General features: G+C 37.1%; 1 protein-coding gene across 2 annotated transcripts in view; it reads right to left on the bottom strand.

The window, feature by feature from the left end:
- kank4 (KN motif and ankyrin repeat domains 4) overlaps positions 1-19522 on the bottom strand; it is a 61455-nt gene extending 41933 nt beyond the window's left edge. The window contains exon 1 of one of the 2 annotated variants that reach the window (XM_052140277.1): positions 19359-19522. Coding sequence is in view for 1 of the 2 variants with exons in the window: in XM_052140276.1 (XP_051996236.1) it covers positions 7871-7891 (21 nt within the window). In the remaining variant the exon portion in view is untranslated. Of the gene's footprint in view, positions 1-7870; positions 7908-19358 lie in introns of those variants that run through there. The other variant, XM_052140276.1, reaches the window with a different exon arrangement.
- Between the last annotated feature and the right edge of the window lie 898 nt (positions 19523-20420).

Below are 20420 nucleotides of genomic sequence, written 5' to 3'. Positions count from 1 at the left end.
GTTGCACAATATGGGATAAAAAAAAATCTGAAAAATATGAAGTAAAGTAGCCATATACGACTTAACACATGAATCAAAGGATCAATTGAAAGAAAAAAGAGAAAGACATGCCACTATTGAAAGAGAAAGATGTGTCTCAACTGAAAAGGGGAGCGAGAGGGAAGGTATACTGTGTGTTTGTGAGACGGCTGGGGCTGAGGGGGGAGTGGAAGAGTGAGCGTGTGATAAAGTGAGTCTGAACGGGTTTCCTGGGAAAGAGTACAGTGTGAGAAGGACTGATAAGAACCTCAGGCTGTTTGTATTTAAACCGCCACGTCTGAACCAGGCCAGAACAAAGACTAATGGAAAAGTCTGAGAAAGAGAGAGAGGGAAACCTCAATAAAACTGTGTGGCCCTGTAAAGAGTATCATGCATAGATTATCAATGGTAACTGGCATGGAAAAGAGGCTGGCAGTTACAATGTGGGATGCAATCATGCAAAATATATTTTTTCCATTGCTCTGCAGCAGTAGCATCCATGATTCAATGAAGTAAAATGAATAAAATGTCTTAATGAGTTATACAATCACACTTGACAGACTAAAATGTTTGATTAGCTCATTAAATGTTATTAGAAGCATGTGCAATAGAGTTTGATAAAGTGATGAAAATCGCTTCAGATTCTAAATACACCACTGTCATTTGTCATATAACATTAATTGGTGATTTCCAGATTTATATGTGTGTATTGGAGCACATCAATTGAATTTTGTGTTTAAATCAGCTCATCACACTTTTTTTTTTTTCATATTTAGGATGTGGAGAAATAGCAGTGTTTAAGTAATTAATTTACTCATTCAATTAGACTGATTACATTACTCTATTTGCTTGATCCTGGATGAGTCATTACCTGAGGAAAGGAGCACATTAGAAATCTCATAAAGGGTATATTACAATGATCATACATGTGTTTTTTGATGAATGGAAAAGGAATGTTTGGCTGTACGAGAAATAAAATATAAAGGAATGAAAGAAAAAGAAAGAATAAGGATTTTCATTGTCTCTTTTGAACAAGGTCTGTTTTGTGTACAGGCCGATTCTGGAAGTCTACAGATACTGCTGCGTGCTGTTTGTGCTCTGCTGCTGAGGATACGGCCAAATTACTCCCACTATCAATAATCAAGAGGCTCTCAGCCAAGCATGTGTGTGGGGGGGCTCAGCACAAGACCTCAGAATACATAGTGGATTACCAAACAATCTTATTTTTTCCCCTCCATTTTCTTTCCTTTTCTCCATTGTTCATTACATCTGTTTAATTTTTCTTTCTGTGAATATAATTATATATATGTATATATCATTTATTTTGAAATAGAAATATGCTTAAAATATAGCCTGTATGTTTGAAATAATACATTTTAATAAGAACATATCACACATAAATCATATTTGAGTATTAGAAAAACAGCATTGCGATTTTTAATTTTTTGGGTGGATTAATCTGTAAATGCATATTATTTTGGAGAGGTTAATAGACCTTATTCACGCTAGCTCCTTCTTTGATTTTTAATGGGAATGACAATGAGGCTGTGAGGGATAGACTTACAGTCTCTTCAATGGGCTGTACGGCAGTTTAAAGTTGGCATGAAATGGAAGTTGCGACCGACTTCACTTACGTATTGTGGCGTATTTCCGAGAGAAACAGCTTATCAAACAAGAAAAAAATTTAGGGTGGGATTTGAGGTTATCCACAGTTTGTTGATTGGGTTGTGAATATATGGGCATTTCACAGCAGAATGGAGGCAGATCTGAATGCGCGTTTACTACCGTGCTGCTCGATTTAGAGCTGGTTATTGGTGAAACTGAGCAACGATCTCAATGCATTTATGGTCAAACTGACAACATAAACCATAAACAAAAAAAATCCGTAAAAATAAAACATGCATGGATGAATCGTTCACAATAAGATCACTAACATGCATTTAGAAAGTAGATAGGGTGAAGTTTTATTTCATGCCAAAGTGTTTTTGGATCGTTCCATGTACAAAACATTGATCAAATATCTGTCCATGAACATTCAGTATACAAAGAACTCCAGAGAAAATGAACTGTGGAAAATCAGATGTGATCTAGGGTGCTTTATACAGCTTTATACCATCCGTCAGTACCGCCACTTCCTACACGCATACTACGCAGTCTGCGCAGGGCACCAACTCCCTAGGGGGCACCATCTTACCCTATGGGGCAACAGAAAGTCCACCAGCTGCCCTTACTCGCACGTTATACATTATTCAAGGACCTAAAAGTAGTTGTGGAATACAGACGATCGCTAATATCCCTTCACGCTCATATCGAGTGAACCCCAACCTCGCCCCCCCGCCAACCCTTTCCACCTGGAAATCTGCGTAGGGCATCAATTTGGCCAGCGGTGGCTCTGACATCCGTGCCATCAAAGAGATTGTAAGTCTATCCCTCACAGGCTTGTTTTCATTCCATTAAATATCAAAGATGGCACTAGCGTGAATAAGGTCAATAGCGGCTGGGGACAAATACGTTTTTTGTTTGGCTAAAACATAAATAATGTAAACAAAAGCATCTAGTGAACAATAATTTCAACATACAGAATACTGGTACTGCCACAATGTATATACATAAAGAACATGTTATGCAAAGTAAGTTAGAGTACCACATTTCCTCTGTCAAATCAGTAAATAAGTTTCAATTCATTTTAATATGCCACCATTTGGCAATACTCTGATTCAAAGATAAATACTGCTGCATGACTATGCAGAGCTTAAAGAAACCTGAAACCTTATGTTTTGTGTTAAAGTTTAGCAAAAGAAAACAATCCCAAACAGTCATGGAATTATCTGACCTTATTTAAAGGATCAAACCTGGGTAAACAATCTTTTTTGCACAGGCTGATGGAATCAGCATGATTTCACTGTGAGTATGTGAGTTTTAAAATGTAATCGTAGTGCTTTTGAGAGAATTTGGCTGCGTTTTTCAGAAAACAAATGTATTTATATACGTTTCTATAGACCTTTGTCTATTGATGTACTACTACACTCTTGAAATGGAATGCATAGACTGTAATTGAATTGCCAACAAAAGCCTTCATCAGCCAACTAACAAATTACAATGTATCTATGTGAACTTCTACAGTTAATCTAGGATGGACTTCAAAGACCTTAGTCATTAATCTTACAGTTCATAAAAAAAATATTTTAAACACTGGACCTTAATACTTACTTAGTTTACTAATCTTAAACTATGACCTCCACTGCACATAAATAACTAATATTGGCATTATATTCATGTTGGTTAGCCAGAGGGGAATTGGCACCCACAGTGAGCCTGGCCCAAGGTTATGGAGTTTTGTGTTCCTTGCCACAGTCGCTCGCCTTCAGCTTGCTCACAGGTGTTCTAAATACAACTATTATTTCATTATTTCATTTTTATACACAATTTACAATCATATTTAAACAAACTATACAATGATCACTCTAAGACTTTATAGATATTACAGTTACATTTTTTGTTAATGCATGATGTTCTGTAAAGCTGCTTTGAAACGTTCTGTGTTGTGAAAAGCACTATACAAATAAAAATGACTTGACTTGATTTGGCCACTAACCACATCCTACATATTTTTAGCAATAAATGCATTGAGATAATATGAGTTATTAATAAAAATGGTATAACCTTTCTTATATGCTGAAATGAAAACTTTCCTGACACCTGACTTATTAAAAAGAAAAACATGTTCAAAATATATTTATTTTGATCTTTTGATTATTGGTCTCCTTTATCTTATTTATGTATACATTTTGGTTTGTTTCATACATATTTAGTTTTCTTCTTTCACCTGTATTTGTATTTATGACTTCATGAGATTGTATTCACACATTGTTTGATCTAATTGAACATTTATATAGAAAAAAATCCACAGTTTTAGCACCATTTGTGGACTTTTAACCCACCATAGCCACCTTTTCCAACTTATATCAATGTTAAATTAGCGAGCTGGAACGATTTCACCAAGACGCCATTTGACCAGCTTAAATACAGGACAAATCGTGTCCCGTATTCATTCGATAAGAGACACATTATTTTATCTTTAAATACAGGACGATTCTGTATTTTACAGGATGGGTGGCAACCCTAAACACAGGGCTGAGGAAGGAATAATGAATGTGTGTGAGGGATGGGGCTGACCTGACCTGACCTGACCTGACCTGACGTCAACAGATAAAGAGAGGTGTATGTGTGTGAGGCCAAACTCATATGTTGTATGGCTCTTTTTTTATCCATCCTGCATGATTTACTTATATATACAGTATATATATATATATATATATATATATATATATATATATATATATATATATATATGATATAGAAGAACACTTGCACACTAATGCTGCTTATAGTAACTAATTCTAAGGTACTGACAAGAGTAGATTGAAACAATGGCAAATTATTAGTGGTACTTGCTAAGGAATGTATCACTAATCTCTTGTTCATTATTATTCTTCTGAGAACATTTTTGCAGTGTGACTCTTCACATACAGTTTGTGTGATGGACATGAATGATATACCTCAAATCTTGTGGCTTAATGAGAAGAGGCATGCAATTGCTTTTCAGATTTACAATTTTCCCTAAGTTAATTATTAAATAGTGAACAAATTCACATAGCCTTACATTGAAGGAGGGGCTCAAGCCATATCTAGGGCTTTTTTGACTTGGGCAAGTAAACAACAACTTAGCAATGCCCTGGCAACCACCAAGAACGCCCTCGCAACTGCATAGCTATGCCTAAAAACCACCCATAACACCCTACCATCATGTAGGGGGATTTTAAACATGCAAGCACCACTCACATTTACTGCAGAATCTGAAAAAAATCTAGTTTATGCGACAGTGTCCCCGCTTGAATGTCATGAATTCCAAACTCCCATATCTTATGTCAGTCAACAAGGACCAGAACTGCAAATATAGACATCCGTTTGAGAAACAATATGAACATTTATGCTGCACATACAAATAATAATTGACCAAACACTAAAAAAATATTCACATTCTTTTCAACACTCTTAGCAAATGTAATTCAACTTCTTGTGTGACGTGGTGAAAGGTAGGTGAGAACAGAACATGCCCTCTACACCACAGTCATTTTATCATCCTATTGTTCACCAACAGAAACAAAAAACAAGCAGCCGCAAACAAGCAAGAATGCTCATATAGAAATGTGAGGACAGACGAGCAAAGCCCAGTGAAACCAGCTCACATGAGCTATATCAACAAGTATCTCTAACACCAGGGCACAAGAAAATGGGCCACAAAACTATAAAAAAATATATATATAATTATAATAATTTATTGTTTTTATAATACAATAAAAAGAACACAGAATCTATTTCTCGAACTACATCGGAATGCACAAGAATGTAAACACTGAACTCAATCTGCAATAATTACAACGTTTTCCTCATACAGTACATTATGGACTTAAGTAACATGCTATCCATGTTGTGCCACACACCTGCAGCAGGAATCCTCTAAGGATCAACTTATTAACTTTAATAACGGGTTTCACTCAATATAAAGTATACAGTACTTTGTTGATATGAGATAAAAAGAGCACATTTCTAGTTTGGTGCTGAAGATCTGGTTCTTGAGTATTTATGATGAGGCTGTGGGTATACAATACATACTACAAGACAAAATCCGTTTGGAAACACTGGCCCAGGAGGCAAAAGAACAATTCATTTAAAAGCCCTGTGTATACACTGTTTGATAAGCCTTCTCATCAACTGGGAACTTATAGACACTTTTATGTGTCTTCCAACTATTTGCTACTTTTTTAGACTTGCAAATTTGCTTTCAGCAGAATCAATGACAAAACACTTAATGCTTCTCAGCGTTTCTTGCTATTATGAGAGAGAAAAAATAGAAGAGTTCACCTTTGGGAACTGATTTTCCACTCTTTGCAAGTAGGAGTCATTTATCTCGTTTTGGTACCACTTGGTTGTATTGGAGCATTTGCACTGGCAGTGGTGCAGTATGGAATGGATCGAAGTGCCTAACAAAAGCATATATGTGATTCCTCACTTTTTACATCTGCCAGAGCACCTCGAGGACCAGCTTTACTATCACATGGCAGAAATATCAGATGCTTTATTATATATAATCTGATAAGCCTAGAAAATATAGAGTACCCGAAGAGAGAACAATTTTGTATTGGTTATGATTGCCATTTTCCCTAATAAATCTGGCATGATCCTCTTATTTGGTAGGAAAATGGCAGGACACCTAAATCAATATCTTGCATGCATTAGCTGAAATGTTGTTTAGCCACTGTATTGGTCCAAAACACTCCTTTAAAATCATCTGTAGAGTACAAATTGACAGCGCATACTGTAAATATATTCTATGGTGTGTCGCACTGCAAATAAATAAAAATCCAATTAAACATACAATTTATTTGAATATTTAACCTTTTCATGAGTAGGGACTAATTCCACTTCAGTGCCCCCTTGAGTGAGTTAATTTTACACGTGACACTGCACAGCCAGTAGAGGTGGGCAGAATGTAGAGGATAATTTATTTATTTTATTTAAAACAAAATTCATAGATAAAATAAAATACTGTATATAATATAGTAAACATGTGAACAAATGGGTTATGTCTCCTATACTGTATTTGTTTTATTTATTTCATTTTTATAGATGTAAAAACAAATGAATAAATAATATCAGCAGTCCGTTTTGCCTATATGCACTGTTTGACTTCTCAGACATTGTGTGTGTGTGTGTGTGTGTGTGTGTGTGTGTGTGTGTGTGTGTGTGTGTGTGTGTGTGTGACAAACACTAATGTAAACAGACTTGGCTGTGTGCATTGGATAATCACACCCGATCAGCACGTTTTTACTATGAGTATAAAAGTTTTAAACTGTAATCTTGGTGCTTTTGAGAGTGTTTGGCTGCCCTTTTCAGAAAACAAACGTATTATATGCCTGAAAAGATTGTTTGAGTTGATGTTTGTGTTAATGAAAACCGCATCTGCACCTAATAATAAGCAAACGTGGCTGCGTGCATGGGTAGATCACATTTAGATATGATGGCTGTGCATATATGAGCTGTGAACTGTTATCGTGGTACTTTGGTGACAATTAGGCTATTTGATAGATAAAATAAACATATTATGTGCATGAAAAGACTCTTTGAATAGCTGTTTGTTTAATAAATGACAACCGCAAATTTTTACTAATGTAAACAAATAGCAACACGCATTGGAGGAAGTTCTTGTTTGATGTATTGACTGTGCATATAAGAGCTGTAAACTTTTTATCGTGGTACTTTGGTGACAAGTTCAACCTGCAAATCGTGCTCCTCACTGATTATGTGAACGCAATTATTTCATGGTTTCAATGCGGGATCCAAACCCAGGTCTCCCAAACTGCAGACACAAAATGCTTCCAGTTGCACCACAAGAGAGGGTAAACACTGGAACAGATGAAAGGGGATCTGAAGGGAGATGCTGCTTGTCAGTGATTGGTCAAAATATTCGATTCACTGGAACTCTCGGCAACAACATGCCGACTTATCATGTAATAATGTTGTTTGACCACACACAAATGTTTGGGCTAAGTTGTCTTCTTTTGCAAAGAGAATTGTGGCAGCTGGGGCATGGTCGAGCATTCGTCCGGAGAGAGAGAAAGCGGTAAGGGTACACACACCTGAGCGCTACAATGTCTCCTAAGAAACTCCCGTTTCTGATTGTAGTAAGCACAGGGGAGCGTGATATAAGGAGGAACCACGCACCCACTGAGGCTGTGTTATTGTTAAGCTGTCAAGCTATTTATTTTCCAAGTGTGAAAATAAAACTTACTGTTTGAGATGAAGTTTCCATCCTCCGCTTCCTCCTTGTCAACACATATAGAAACCTGTTACAAAAATGTACTTATAAACCTCTAGGGAGAAATTAAAGTTTTCAAGTAAATGAAAGCACACAGCTATTGGTTTCTTCAATACTTTGCAGACTCAAATTGCTCATGAGTTCCTGAGAAAGTGCAGGTGTATTTTAGATTGCTTCAAGGCAAATGTTTTCATGCTACTTATTGAAAGATTAGGCTTGGAATTCGTAAAGATTGAATCAAGGGAGCCGTCAGTCTTTCTCCTTCTTTGACCTCCTTCTCACAAGCTTTGGCTTCTTTCTCCAAGCAGACAAGTATCATTGTGCTGTTCTTTGATCTGAGTATTCCATCTTTTTTTCTTTTTTCTTTCACTCTTTTTCATCATGGATATCCTCATTTGTCCAAAGGCTAGAAGCTTCCAAAAGTGAATTGGATGAGAAGAATGAGAATGTTTAAGAGATAACTGCTTGTAACTGATCCAGATGTTTTTTTAATGGAATCTTCTCCCAAACCTGGCACCATTTAAATTACAGGACAACTTGAACTTGGAGTGCCCTCTGTTATCAGTAAATGGCATGTGCTGTGTTTTTCATAGGGTATCTACAAATTTGATAACAAATCTGGTGGAGGGAAAACAGCTGAACATACCTGATAGAATATTTGGTATGTTAACAGTTGACAAGGAGGGTCCTTGAAATGCCTTTTGTGTAATGTCAACATTGATATACAGTGGGCCTATGTATTGCTTCAATATATCAATGGTTAACTTAAAGCACTATTAATATCCACAGTAAAAACTGTGAACCTAAAAATGCGCTTAATGTGTTAACATTTAAATTAACTGATTTTATTGAAGTAAAAAATTATATTAAATAAACTTAATGACAGAATCTGCCTGACAATATTACAATAACAAAATTCATTTTTAATGGTTAGATAAAGTAGAAATAGATCCTGTAGGTAGCAATTGCAGGTTACCACTTTTAACAGTTGAACAATAATTTCTCACAGCATTTATTAATCGTGTTTAATGTTAATATGTGAATGTATTACGGTTGTGTTAGTTCATGTATTAAGTCATGTTAACTTTTAATGTTCAAAATGTATTAGAATATATAATTAACATTAACATGAATAAATGCCGTAAACATATTCCTCATTATCACAATTGATAAGTTCAAGTTATTGACAGCGCTAACTGATGTTAACTTCTAAAAACGTATTGAAGTGTTACCATTAAATCACATATTATTGCAAAGATGACATTGCATCAAGTGCAAGATATTAAGCTTTATGTAAAGCCAGTAGGCACTATTGCTTTCTTGATTCAAAGGAAAGCACTTTTATACTCTCACAACTCCTGAGAACAGACAAAAATAAAGGAGGAAGAAGATAAATGGAAGGCCATTTGAAATGAAAAACTTCTCCAGTTCTTTCTGAGAGAAAATAACACAGTAGCTACAGAGCTCCCAAGGACACATTTGTGAAGTCCGGACTGTCTCCAAGGAACTGTGGGCAAGGCTCCTATTCCATTTCCGCTGATGGTAAAACATCTGATCAGTGCATCTCTGAAGGACAAAATCAGCCCTCTGAGGACAATTCCATCCAAGCCAAAGGTGAAGTGTGTCTTTTAAGACTGGTTCAAACTGCACAGCAGATCCATGCGAACATGCATAAAGTAACAAAAACAGGGTCTCCGAATAATGAACATTTTGTTAAAGCAATTGCTAATTGCTAATTTCTTTCAAAAACACAAAATAAAATGAAGAGAGTGAATTCATTTAGAATAGATTGCAGCCGCTAATAGCACCATTTATTTCCATTTGCTGTCTTCATTGTTTTTTAGCCTGATTCAAGGAATTATTCAAATTAGGTAACACCGCAAACAATCCCAAAAAATTAGTAACACAATTTGCATTCTACAATTCCCCATTTTGGAGGCTGGTTCTGACTGCCAGGTTGAGGACAATGCAGTAGACACAACACAATACCATTATGTACGCAACATACGTTTGCGCTAAAAAGAATGACACACCTAATTTAAATAAACGCACTCCGTAAATATGAACACAAATAAATAATTTACAGCAATAAATAGTTAGGAGGAAGGTTTTGTTCAGTTGAAGAGATGCCATTCTTTCCCTGCCAAAGAGGCTAACTTAAATGTTATTATGTATGTACAGGCATTGTCAGCAGTTTTCTAATTGACACTGTCTTAATCAGCAACCTCAGGACACGGGAAGCTGATTGCTTCTCATTTCTGCTTCTAATATTCATAACTACACCATGCTTTAAATAGAAACAATCAAGTTCTTAAACTGCAGTCACTAATTCTGCCCTTTTTATGAACGCTAAGGGGGTAAACAGGAGTCATAAGGAGGTCAGAAGTCTGTCTATACACACACACACACACACACACACACAGTATATATTATTTATTCAACAAATGAATTCCAGATTACAACAGAACTAAGTGGCTGGGAGTTTATTCGGTGTATTTGTTCTCACACATGGAAATAAACACATCTCCTGTTTGTGGTCTGGAGTTCAGTTAGCAGTCATGTGCAACAGGAAGCATCTGGCACTCTGAGGATCTTCCATACTCTAAAGCCTCTGACAGATTTCCAAAAGGCCAAAGCAAAGCTAGAGGCAATGCTACACATTATAGCTATCTCTTCTCTTTATCGCTTTCTTTTTCCCTCTCTTTCAAAACCAGAGATTCCATCTTATTCTTATCAGAGTTGTTTTCTAAAGCAATTTCTGTTCTCCACTCATATCACTATCTATTTTGTTCTTTTCCTCGTCCCAAACTGTTTTTTTTTTTTTTCAAGATAGCACAGGTTGGATGAGGGCTTTATTTCAGACAGGAAAGATTTGTAATCTAACTAGGGCAACTGGGTGGTTGGAACAGTAGAAGTAATGCAATCAAAAGCAGATGGCTACATACTTTCCCTGAGGTGGTTATTAACCAAAATTCTGACATATCTATGTAGGACTCCACAATGAATACCACATTTATTGTCATTAATTATAGTTTGAATTCCTTCCCTAAAAGGTTTTTATTTTTAGATTGTGAGAAAGGGCAGTTGTAGGAAGGATGTGGCTGAATTAATAACAAGCATAAAACATAAAATCTTCCTACTTTAGGACCAGAAGTATTTAGTAAAGTTCTGACCAATAGTAACAAACAAGACAAAAATGTATCGCTCTTCCTGTGGTGGTTCATGCTGTGGACACTGGATGCTTGTTACTACTTTAGCTAGACAATTTCAGCACAAATCTGTATTCCAAGAATGAACAGAGAACTGTTCATAAAAAATTTATAACCGACAGTTCAGTCTCTGAATATGGATTGGACGGGCCACGATTATGAAATTACTGTAAATGCACACCTGTGAGCGCACATTCTATATTAATACAGCATGCTACCTGCCAACCACAACCTCTAATCTTAAACAGTTAAGATAATGAACTACACTCACTGAGCACTTTATTAGGAATACCTATACATCTTCTTATTCATGCGATTGTTTAATCAGCCAATCGTGACTCAGCAGTGTAATGCATAAAAACATGAAGATACGGGTCCGGAGCTCTAGTTATGTTCACATCAACCATCAGGAAAAAATGTGATCTCTGTTATTTCGACCATGGTATGATTGTTGGTGCCAGACAGGATTTTTGAGTAATTCTCAATAACAAGTAACTGCTGATCTCCTGGGATTTTCACACACAACAATCTCTAGAGTTTCCTCAGAATGATGCCAAAAACATCCAGTGAGTGGCAGTTCTGCAGACGGAAATTCCTTGTTGATGAGAGAGGTCAACAGAGAATGGCCAGACAGGATAGAGCTGACAGAAAGGCTACGGTAACTCAGATAACCCCTCTGTACAATTGTAGTGAGCAGGGGGCATATTACAGAAACATCCTAACTTTGGAATCCTGTCTTATTTGATTTGTTACATGGCAATTTTATTTAGGATCTCATTTAGGAAGAAAGCTATAACAGAAAATGTCCAGTGCATTATCTTATCTTAACTACAGTTTGGATTTGCTTCTGTAATATAAATTTTTGACAAATTCTAACTTAACAGATCAGATCTTAAGTTAGACTTAAGATAGGAACTTTTCTGTAATACGCCCCCAGAATAGCATCTCAGAATGCACAACACGTTGAATCTTGAGGCGGATGGGCTACAACAGCAGAAGACCACATCAGGCACTTAATTAGGACCATAGTTTTCCTAATAAAGTGCTCAGTGAGTGTATATTACTTAGAGGAAGAATTGTTTATTCTTTTATTATTCATGGTTAGGTAATCTGAGATTTATCGGTCACCAATCAGTATCGGCCGTTAATCACTTCCTTTAACTCTATCGGTGGTTTCATAATTTGGCTAATCAAATAAATCGATCAGCCAAGTCGCAATACATGCGGCACCTTTAAAGGCCTCACTATACTTCAGAAGTTCCTTTTCATTCTTTGCTCAGGGGTAAAAAAAGGTCCTAAACAGCCAAGCAATGGTATAATGTTTCCAAACATTCAGACACCTAGCACACCGCTGTGGGAGACTTTTAGAAGTACATTAAAGTATGAGGACATGTAAAAACTTACGTGTTATCAATTACTTTATGCCTCATTCTATGAGTAGTATTTACACGCGGTCAGTAAAAGAAGACGTTTTCTCGATGATGATTTAAAGTAATATACAGTACATGCAGTAGAACATTTTTATTTATCTTTTTTATATTCTGAATGTGAATGCGCTAATACGTGGGCATTATATATGCCGGTTACAATGTTATTGTGATCCTATTGCAAAGATAAGTGTATAAAAGTGATAACTTACAGAATAAAGACAAAATAATGATGAAGACAGATGTGTGAATGGCTTTCGCTGCAGATGGCACATAAGTGAATGGGCAATTTAGAGTATTTGAGAAGAATATATTCCTTTAGAAGACTAATTAAACCAACAACAACAAAAAAATGCATGATATAGTCTAGGAAAATATCTCTAAGCGAAACAGATGTAGGTAAGTTGCACCAAGTCTCACTAAACGACATAAACAAAACTTGCTGTTAGCATCAAGGTAGGTGGAGCTCTAAGTCACACCTGCCGATGATGTGGACCAATAGTAGTAAGAAGGTGTTTAGCAGCCGGTAAGAAGTTTTCCTAAAAGTTCTCCCCAACGAACTGTTACGAACGACCAAAACAAATGCAAAAACATATTCTTTTTGGCCAGATTTTGTTCTAAATGACGTCACACTCTTTCGTTCTTCGATTTCATAGGAAACATATTAACGCCTTAAGACTTCAAGAAAGATGCAATGTACAAGGTTTGCCAAATATGAAAAGTTTGTGTACATGGCATTTCACATTAATATTAATTAAATGAAAGAGTGACATGATTAAATAATAACCATGCATAATCAAATTCCATGAATATTCCAAGTAATAAATAAAGGTGCTTAATTGCACATTTGGGTTCATATATTGACTTCAGTTTAACACTAAACCTCATTCTTTCTAGGGCTATCTATCATTATGTAGGCCTAGAAAATATTTTGTGTAAGCCTATTTGTTTTTAAGGCTTATTAAAATATATAAGCTATACATTTTAAAAATGAATATTTTAACCTATATTATTTAAGTCAGCAAAAAACTGGTCAACTGCTATAGCATTACCAAGAGGGATATTCAGTTAACAGTAAGAGTGAGCAGAAAGCTTATATATAACCAATTATGAAAGAGGTCCTAAAAAAGGTTAAATGATCATATGGGGATTGGTATCAGTTGTAAAAAAAAAAACACAAAAAAAAAAACTATTGGTAATCATAACGGCTGTTGCCACATTTGATAAAACATACAGAAAAACACACATTGATTTTACCACTAGTCTAAGTATGAAACAATTCCCTTTAGAATGTTAAGATAAAGAGATGTGATGACAACACAATCAGCTGTGGAAGCATTGGTTCCATCTGCACAGCTGTAAAACGTGTATTCTCATCTCTTTGGATTATTGTCTAAGCAGTTTCAGTGCAACTTTCCTCTTCATTAATCTAGCTGGATGAGGCCATGTGTCAAGCTTTCTGCTTTGCAGTGCAATTTAAGTCTCAGTCCGTTCATCTCAGTTTCACTGATACAAAACTCTCTGTACTGGAGACTATACTAAAGCTGAGCAATAGAACAACCATTATAGTCTTTTACTCATACAGAATGAATGAAAATAAACAGTTGCCTTTATTTTAACAGAAAGAATCTATTTCAGATGTGCATTTACAATTCTAACATTGGAATTTACTATGAGGTGCAATGATAATTAAAAGACTGAGAAATGGGGAAAGGCTGAGTCTGCTAAGGTGAATTAGAGAGAATGAGAAACAACATGTGGAGGTCAACCTGCAAAACATTATGACCAACTTTAAAGCTGATTATGCCCATTTTGTTCTCAACCATAAAGTATGTCTAAATCTTATCAATAGCCCACAGATATGAATCAAATGCTATGAAACAAGCTTCATACCATGGATTATATCATGCATGATAAAGGCAGACAAATTGATTTTAGCAGATACATTGAGTTTAGCCATGAGCAAACTCTAATTTCATTATGCAACTAATCAATCCATAATCTGTTTATTTCAACTAACTAGTATTTAATTAAAATATTTTTTATTGACTGCATTTTAAGGCATGTCCTGAATTGGCTGAGATGTAATGAAACTAAACATGACCTCCTTCACTTTAATCTGATACATTACTTAATTTCTAAAGTTTGAAAAAAGAAAAGGTGATGTTGCTGAAGTTTGTCATTTCCATGCCACAGCATCAGCAAAACAAATTGCAAAAATTACTATTTCCAAACACGTTTGCTGAACACTTACCCCATATGCCATAGGTCAACAAACAGATATTGCTTTGTTAGGCTGATCAGGATGCTCAAACAAACATAGAAATGTTGTAATAGCGCCATAGAGCCAGTGTTAACACTTTTAGCTTACTTATAGTATAAAACAAGAATAAACATAAGGCAAATATTAAATTGTGAATATTATACCAGAAGTGCTAGCCTAGAGCATAATCTCTATTTCATGCTATAACCCTTTTCTCCATCATAAACTAAAGCAGCAGGTAGACATCAAAGAAGAACTAAATAAGAAACAGATGTAATACACAGTTTAGTAACATAACAGCTCAGCAACAGACGTTCATCATTCATATTAATGTTCAACACCTTATGACTGACAAATATACTATGCTGGCAAGAGATGAACGCTCATCATATCTGCAACAAAGCTTTTCAGATTGTTTCTGATGTGCTGCCAAAATGCTTGGCTTTCTACTTAGGTAACGCTATTCTCATATAAAGACAAGAGATTTGCAGAACGAAATATATAAACACAGTGTCAGACATGCCATTAAGAAACAAAGGATTACTTTAAAGATAGTTACATATGACCTACATCTCCAACACAACTACACCCCCAACAGTCTGGATAAATTATGAATCCACTGATAAATAATATGGCTCTAGTATGGATGTTTCTACAATCTGCATCAGAATGATAACATAGATAAAAAGTGTTGGTTACACCAATTTTGTAAATGTATATTTCATTTTCTCTTTCAGTCTCTGAATGTCTGTAGCTGACTGCTGCATCAGCAATCTCCTGGAGATCGCTGATTTCACTGTATATTTGAGAGGGCAAGAAGGGCAACAGACAAACCTGCATCCTCTCAAGATTACATATAAGGATGTAATTGGCCTGTATATCAAGGCCTGTATATCAAGCCCAAATGTAGTTATGGAAAGGAGGTGAAAAAAATAGTTTTCCATAGTTCTGAAACAAATTACAAATGATGTCTTTCTGGTCCAAATAGTAGATCTTTATGGCTCTTTACATACATTCCACTGTTTTCATGGAATAATAATGAAATATATAGGATTACTATGTTTTGACAGTTGTGTAAGTGTCTTTTAAAGACTTAAAAACACATAAAACAGACAAGAATTCAGACATAAACAGAAAAGATTGTCTTAAGAGGTCAGAAGGTTTTAACTCTTAGAATCTGCTCCAAGCTTCTCTAAGAAAAAAGAAAGACTAAAAAAACCATCTGGCCCTCAAAGCCCAAGCTTTATGGTGGATTCCACTGGTCCAGCACACAATGTGAATTAAGCACATCTAAATGCCTTCATCCAGGACAGGCTCCCTGGATGGATCCCAGATCAACACTTGAACTAAACATTCCTTCAAGATCTCAACCACAAGCATGCACTTAAAGACAAGCATTTGTCTTTAAACATTCACATTCAAGTATTTGATTGTGTATATATACACACACACACACTCACTCACACACTCACGAGGGTGCTCATATACTCATGCACATAATGGAACTGATTTACAGATATAGCGGTTGAATCACTGATCTGGATCAAGGCTTATCTACATTCCTACGCTCGATGCCTTCACTGATAGACAGTTGGAAAAAATAGGATCACAGCTCACAGTTTAACATCCACAACCACCCATCCCATACAACGACCATCTCTCTGCTCAATCACTCCAGAATCAGTCCACTTTAGCTTACTGGCTGACATTTTAAATTCCATTGTTCAGGTGATTATTCAGGGCAGATGATGTCTGTTTGTGAAATGGAATGAGTAGAAAAATGCAGATGATGCAATTCATTATGTACTTTAAGTGCTAAATAAAGCACCAAGCCACTTTAGGCTGTGTATTACAGTGATTTCACCACAGTGTTCAATGAATAATTACATATATTATTAATAATCAGAATCAGAGGAAGCCACAATTTCACCAAGTTATATAGTTTTCTAATGTCCACCAAGCAATGTAGCAACTTGGTGCTTTATTGGCACATAAAGGTGTAAAGAAGCTTGCTCGTCTTCTCTTAAAGCCCGGGTACACTTCATTCTGGATCGGATTGTGCCAGATCGACTGCGTTGTCTTTCAAAGTACTGTATACTCTTCTGACCATGAGCGTATATGAAGGCTTTTAATGTGTGCACACTAAAGCTGCTTTGTTATACTCTTTTAGTACAATACAGTCAACGGCAGGCACATGTGCAGACGATGCACACAGACAAGGTCTATGTCCGCAGGTCAAGAAAATCTGGGCCGCACACAGACTGTGTTAATGATCAAATTTGCATCACACATACTGTGGGCAACAGAAGCATACTTTGGTCTTTAATCATGAGCTACATGCTCATCCAAATCATCTGGTCTGAGACAGATGCAACAGTTCTTTGAAGCCAAAGTGTTTCCACCTTCCAACCAGTCACATACACTGGAACACTGGATCCTATAACACGAAAACACAATGACATGAAAAGTATGGTGCTGATACAAATCCAATTTTTATTTTCCTTTTGCATCCCTCTGTGGAATGTCCCTCTTATTCTACAGTTTTTTCTCTCCTAATGCTCATATGAAGAATAAATCTAAAGGGCAGAAACAACGTGCAAATTATATCAGCCATTGTTCCAATCTCCGTTCTGTGATAAATGTCCTTCAGCAGAAAACAATAGACAAGGAATCGGCCCCACAGTGCCTAACATCTGCTCCCCCAAGAGACCTCGCTATGCCAAATTCCATAAACTCCACAACGAGCTCTCTCATGCCCACCACTGTAGACATTTAAGAAACTTTACCCACACAATACAACCATTTTAGTGTAATGCAAATAGTCTAGAGAGTTCAAACATATCTGGTAGATTTTAAGCTTTCTTTACAGCCACTGCTTCCACTAATGTCCTGTCTCAAAGCTCTGCCACTGAGGCAGGGTTTTAGGCCATGGCATTAGTCTCTGGTGCAATGAAGCCCACATGAGTGATCACAGGAACGTTCATTTATTTCTCTAGTTGTTTGTGCTCTTAGTTACATCCATTACAAAATGGATGGATGAATAGACGGATGGAAGGATGTTTAGCTGCTCTTGCTAATCTACTTATGAATGTCTCTGAAGGAATCTAGCCAGGTGTATTTGGAAAGCTGTAAGTCTGTCCAAAAACAATGTTTGTGTCAAGGTTGCTTTGACTGAACCCATACAATGTAGGGGCTTGGAGAATGAGTAAACTACATCACACCAAGGGAGGCACAATATTTCTGAAATTATTGGAGGACTTCATAATTCTTGCAATACATGAGGTGCATAACTCATGGGTTAACCTTGGGTCACACGCTTCCCTTAATGCATTCCTGAGAACATCAAACTGCCAGTGAGTTCCCTGGGAAACTTTACAAATGCAAAGGGCTGTCTGCCATGAAATAATATATTGTGTAACTAAATAGATGAATGATAGGCTTTTTGGTGTTTAAACAATGAGGTAAACACAGTTGACACAACAACACACAATGCGTGCCCTGTAGACCCATAATTCACAATGGATTGGAGCTTTTTTGTTTTGCTATAGTCAATGTGCCGATTCTAATACAAAAGCATTGCTTAAGAAAAGCAGACCTGTTTTAAAATATACTTAGACTAACCCCATATCATTTAAATCAGCTGCTGCCTCTCAAAAAAAAGCCCTACACACGGATGATAAAGGAACCTATCTCCATGGCTGGATCGCCGCCTCGGGCATCGCGGCATAGCGTAGAGATCTCGGCCAGATGAGCTCACCGCCTCTGGATCACTCATAAAAAGCCAGACATCATCATTGCTGCGGCACGAACAGCATTGCAGACGCCGCGCGAGCCTAACGATACGGGGTCGTTCAGACAAAACACGCTTTTTGCATCCGTGCGCGGTTTTTAAATGGGGGTTCTATGTAAACATGCGCAGACCGGCGTCAACTTCAACTGTTAAGACACCTACGTTCTGTTTTATTTTTTGGTTAGCGCAAGAACGCTTTCAGTCAGAACGGCCCCCCAACTGTAGCTAAAAAGCATCACTCCCGGCTCGTGTGTCTCGCATCTCTTTCCAGATTGACAGCAAGCTGGTCGACATTAGGACAGCCCAGTGGGGAGGTAAACTGTAACATGGCACTTCCAATCGTGGAATGAAATTAAGCATGAGTGCTATGACAATAAGAGCGAGAGACACGCTCTCACTCTCTCAAATCAAATCCTAGTAAGCTGCATACCCAGACAGCATATAATGCTATATGCCTATAATGCCCAAAAAATGCTGTCACGGTAGGCAGGTTGGGAGACTCAGCCATCATCACGATGATCAAAAAGGTCCAGATCTGTAGTGAGGGATCTGGTCTATTCTGGACTACCAATTGAAATCTGAAATGGAGGAGCACTGAATTGTTACCGAAAAATCAGCTTACTATACATCAGACTGAAATGAAAAGAAAAAAGGGTGGTAGTGAGGGGTGGGTAAGAGTGTTGTATAGAGGTGTGTTGCATTTTCCAAAGGTAAACAAGAGAAAAGTTGAATAATGGAGACGACAGAGGGTGTATTATCTCACATCACTTACCTCGGTCTCTGGGGGGCCCTTATGTTTTCCAAGGCACTGCAGAGGCGATGCAGACCTTCAAGGAAATCCAGCACTGGGACGCAGCCGCAACGGCGCTCCTCTCCTTTATACACATTCAGCCTTCAAGGCTGCAATACTGTTGTTATTGAGGGTCGTGGAACTGTGGAAGGGGACGGCAGAAGGCTCTCATAACACAAGCGCTACACTGTGAGCCTGAACACACCCCCTCCCACCACAGAGCTCATCCAATGGCAGACTGTGGGTCAGATGCACACACAGCAGCCAACACCCCCATCCTGCTTCCCCATCACTACTTTGCACATAAAATGATTGAGGACTTATAGTAATTTAGTGCACTGATAATAGATTAAACTGGTGCTTTGCCACATTTCCTATATGCCCCTTGAGTTCTGCCTAAAGAAATGACATCATCAGTGTCTGGATAGTTTGAGATCTGGCTGGTGTACATTTCTTGACAGTGAGTATATCACTGGCACTGAGACATGTTATGAGGTTTAGTGTGCTAAAGGAGACTGCTTGTTGTGATTGAAAAAACAGCTCACAGTTCTGTTGGGGTTCAGAGAGAGCAGGACATGCCTCTCATTCTTTCAGTGTGCAGGTCTATTTCTTTTGCGTTTCCAGACTTCTTCATCCAGAAAGCTTCATCCCAGGGTTGTTTTGCCTCAGACAGTCACTACACAGAATGGATCTGTCTTTATGGTTAACACTTTAGGGGAATAAAAAGGGGTGTGTTTTCTCTGCATTTGCTCTGTTTGTGAGAACAAATATAAGTTTATATTCATATAAATACTTACATTTTGCTTGTACAGTACCCACAGAATGGGGCACAAATATACACACACAGTCATATAAATCAAATAGGAAAGAAAAAAGGATTATATCACATTTTTTTTAACATTATATTACAAGTCATCTGCCTTAGCAATTGTACAATACATGGTACCATTTCAGGATAGTTTCCCTGAGGCATTGTAAGTAAGGTCCTGCAGATGCACTTGCTGATAAGTATTGATATAAAACAATGAATAAACACATTTAATA

Source organism: Xyrauchen texanus, chromosome 13, assembly GCF_025860055.1.
Source record: "Xyrauchen texanus isolate HMW12.3.18 chromosome 13, RBS_HiC_50CHRs, whole genome shotgun sequence".
NCBI classification, from domain to species: Eukaryota; Metazoa; Chordata; class Actinopteri; order Cypriniformes; family Catostomidae; genus Xyrauchen; species Xyrauchen texanus.
This window is presented reverse-complemented; position numbering and strand designations above follow the sequence as displayed.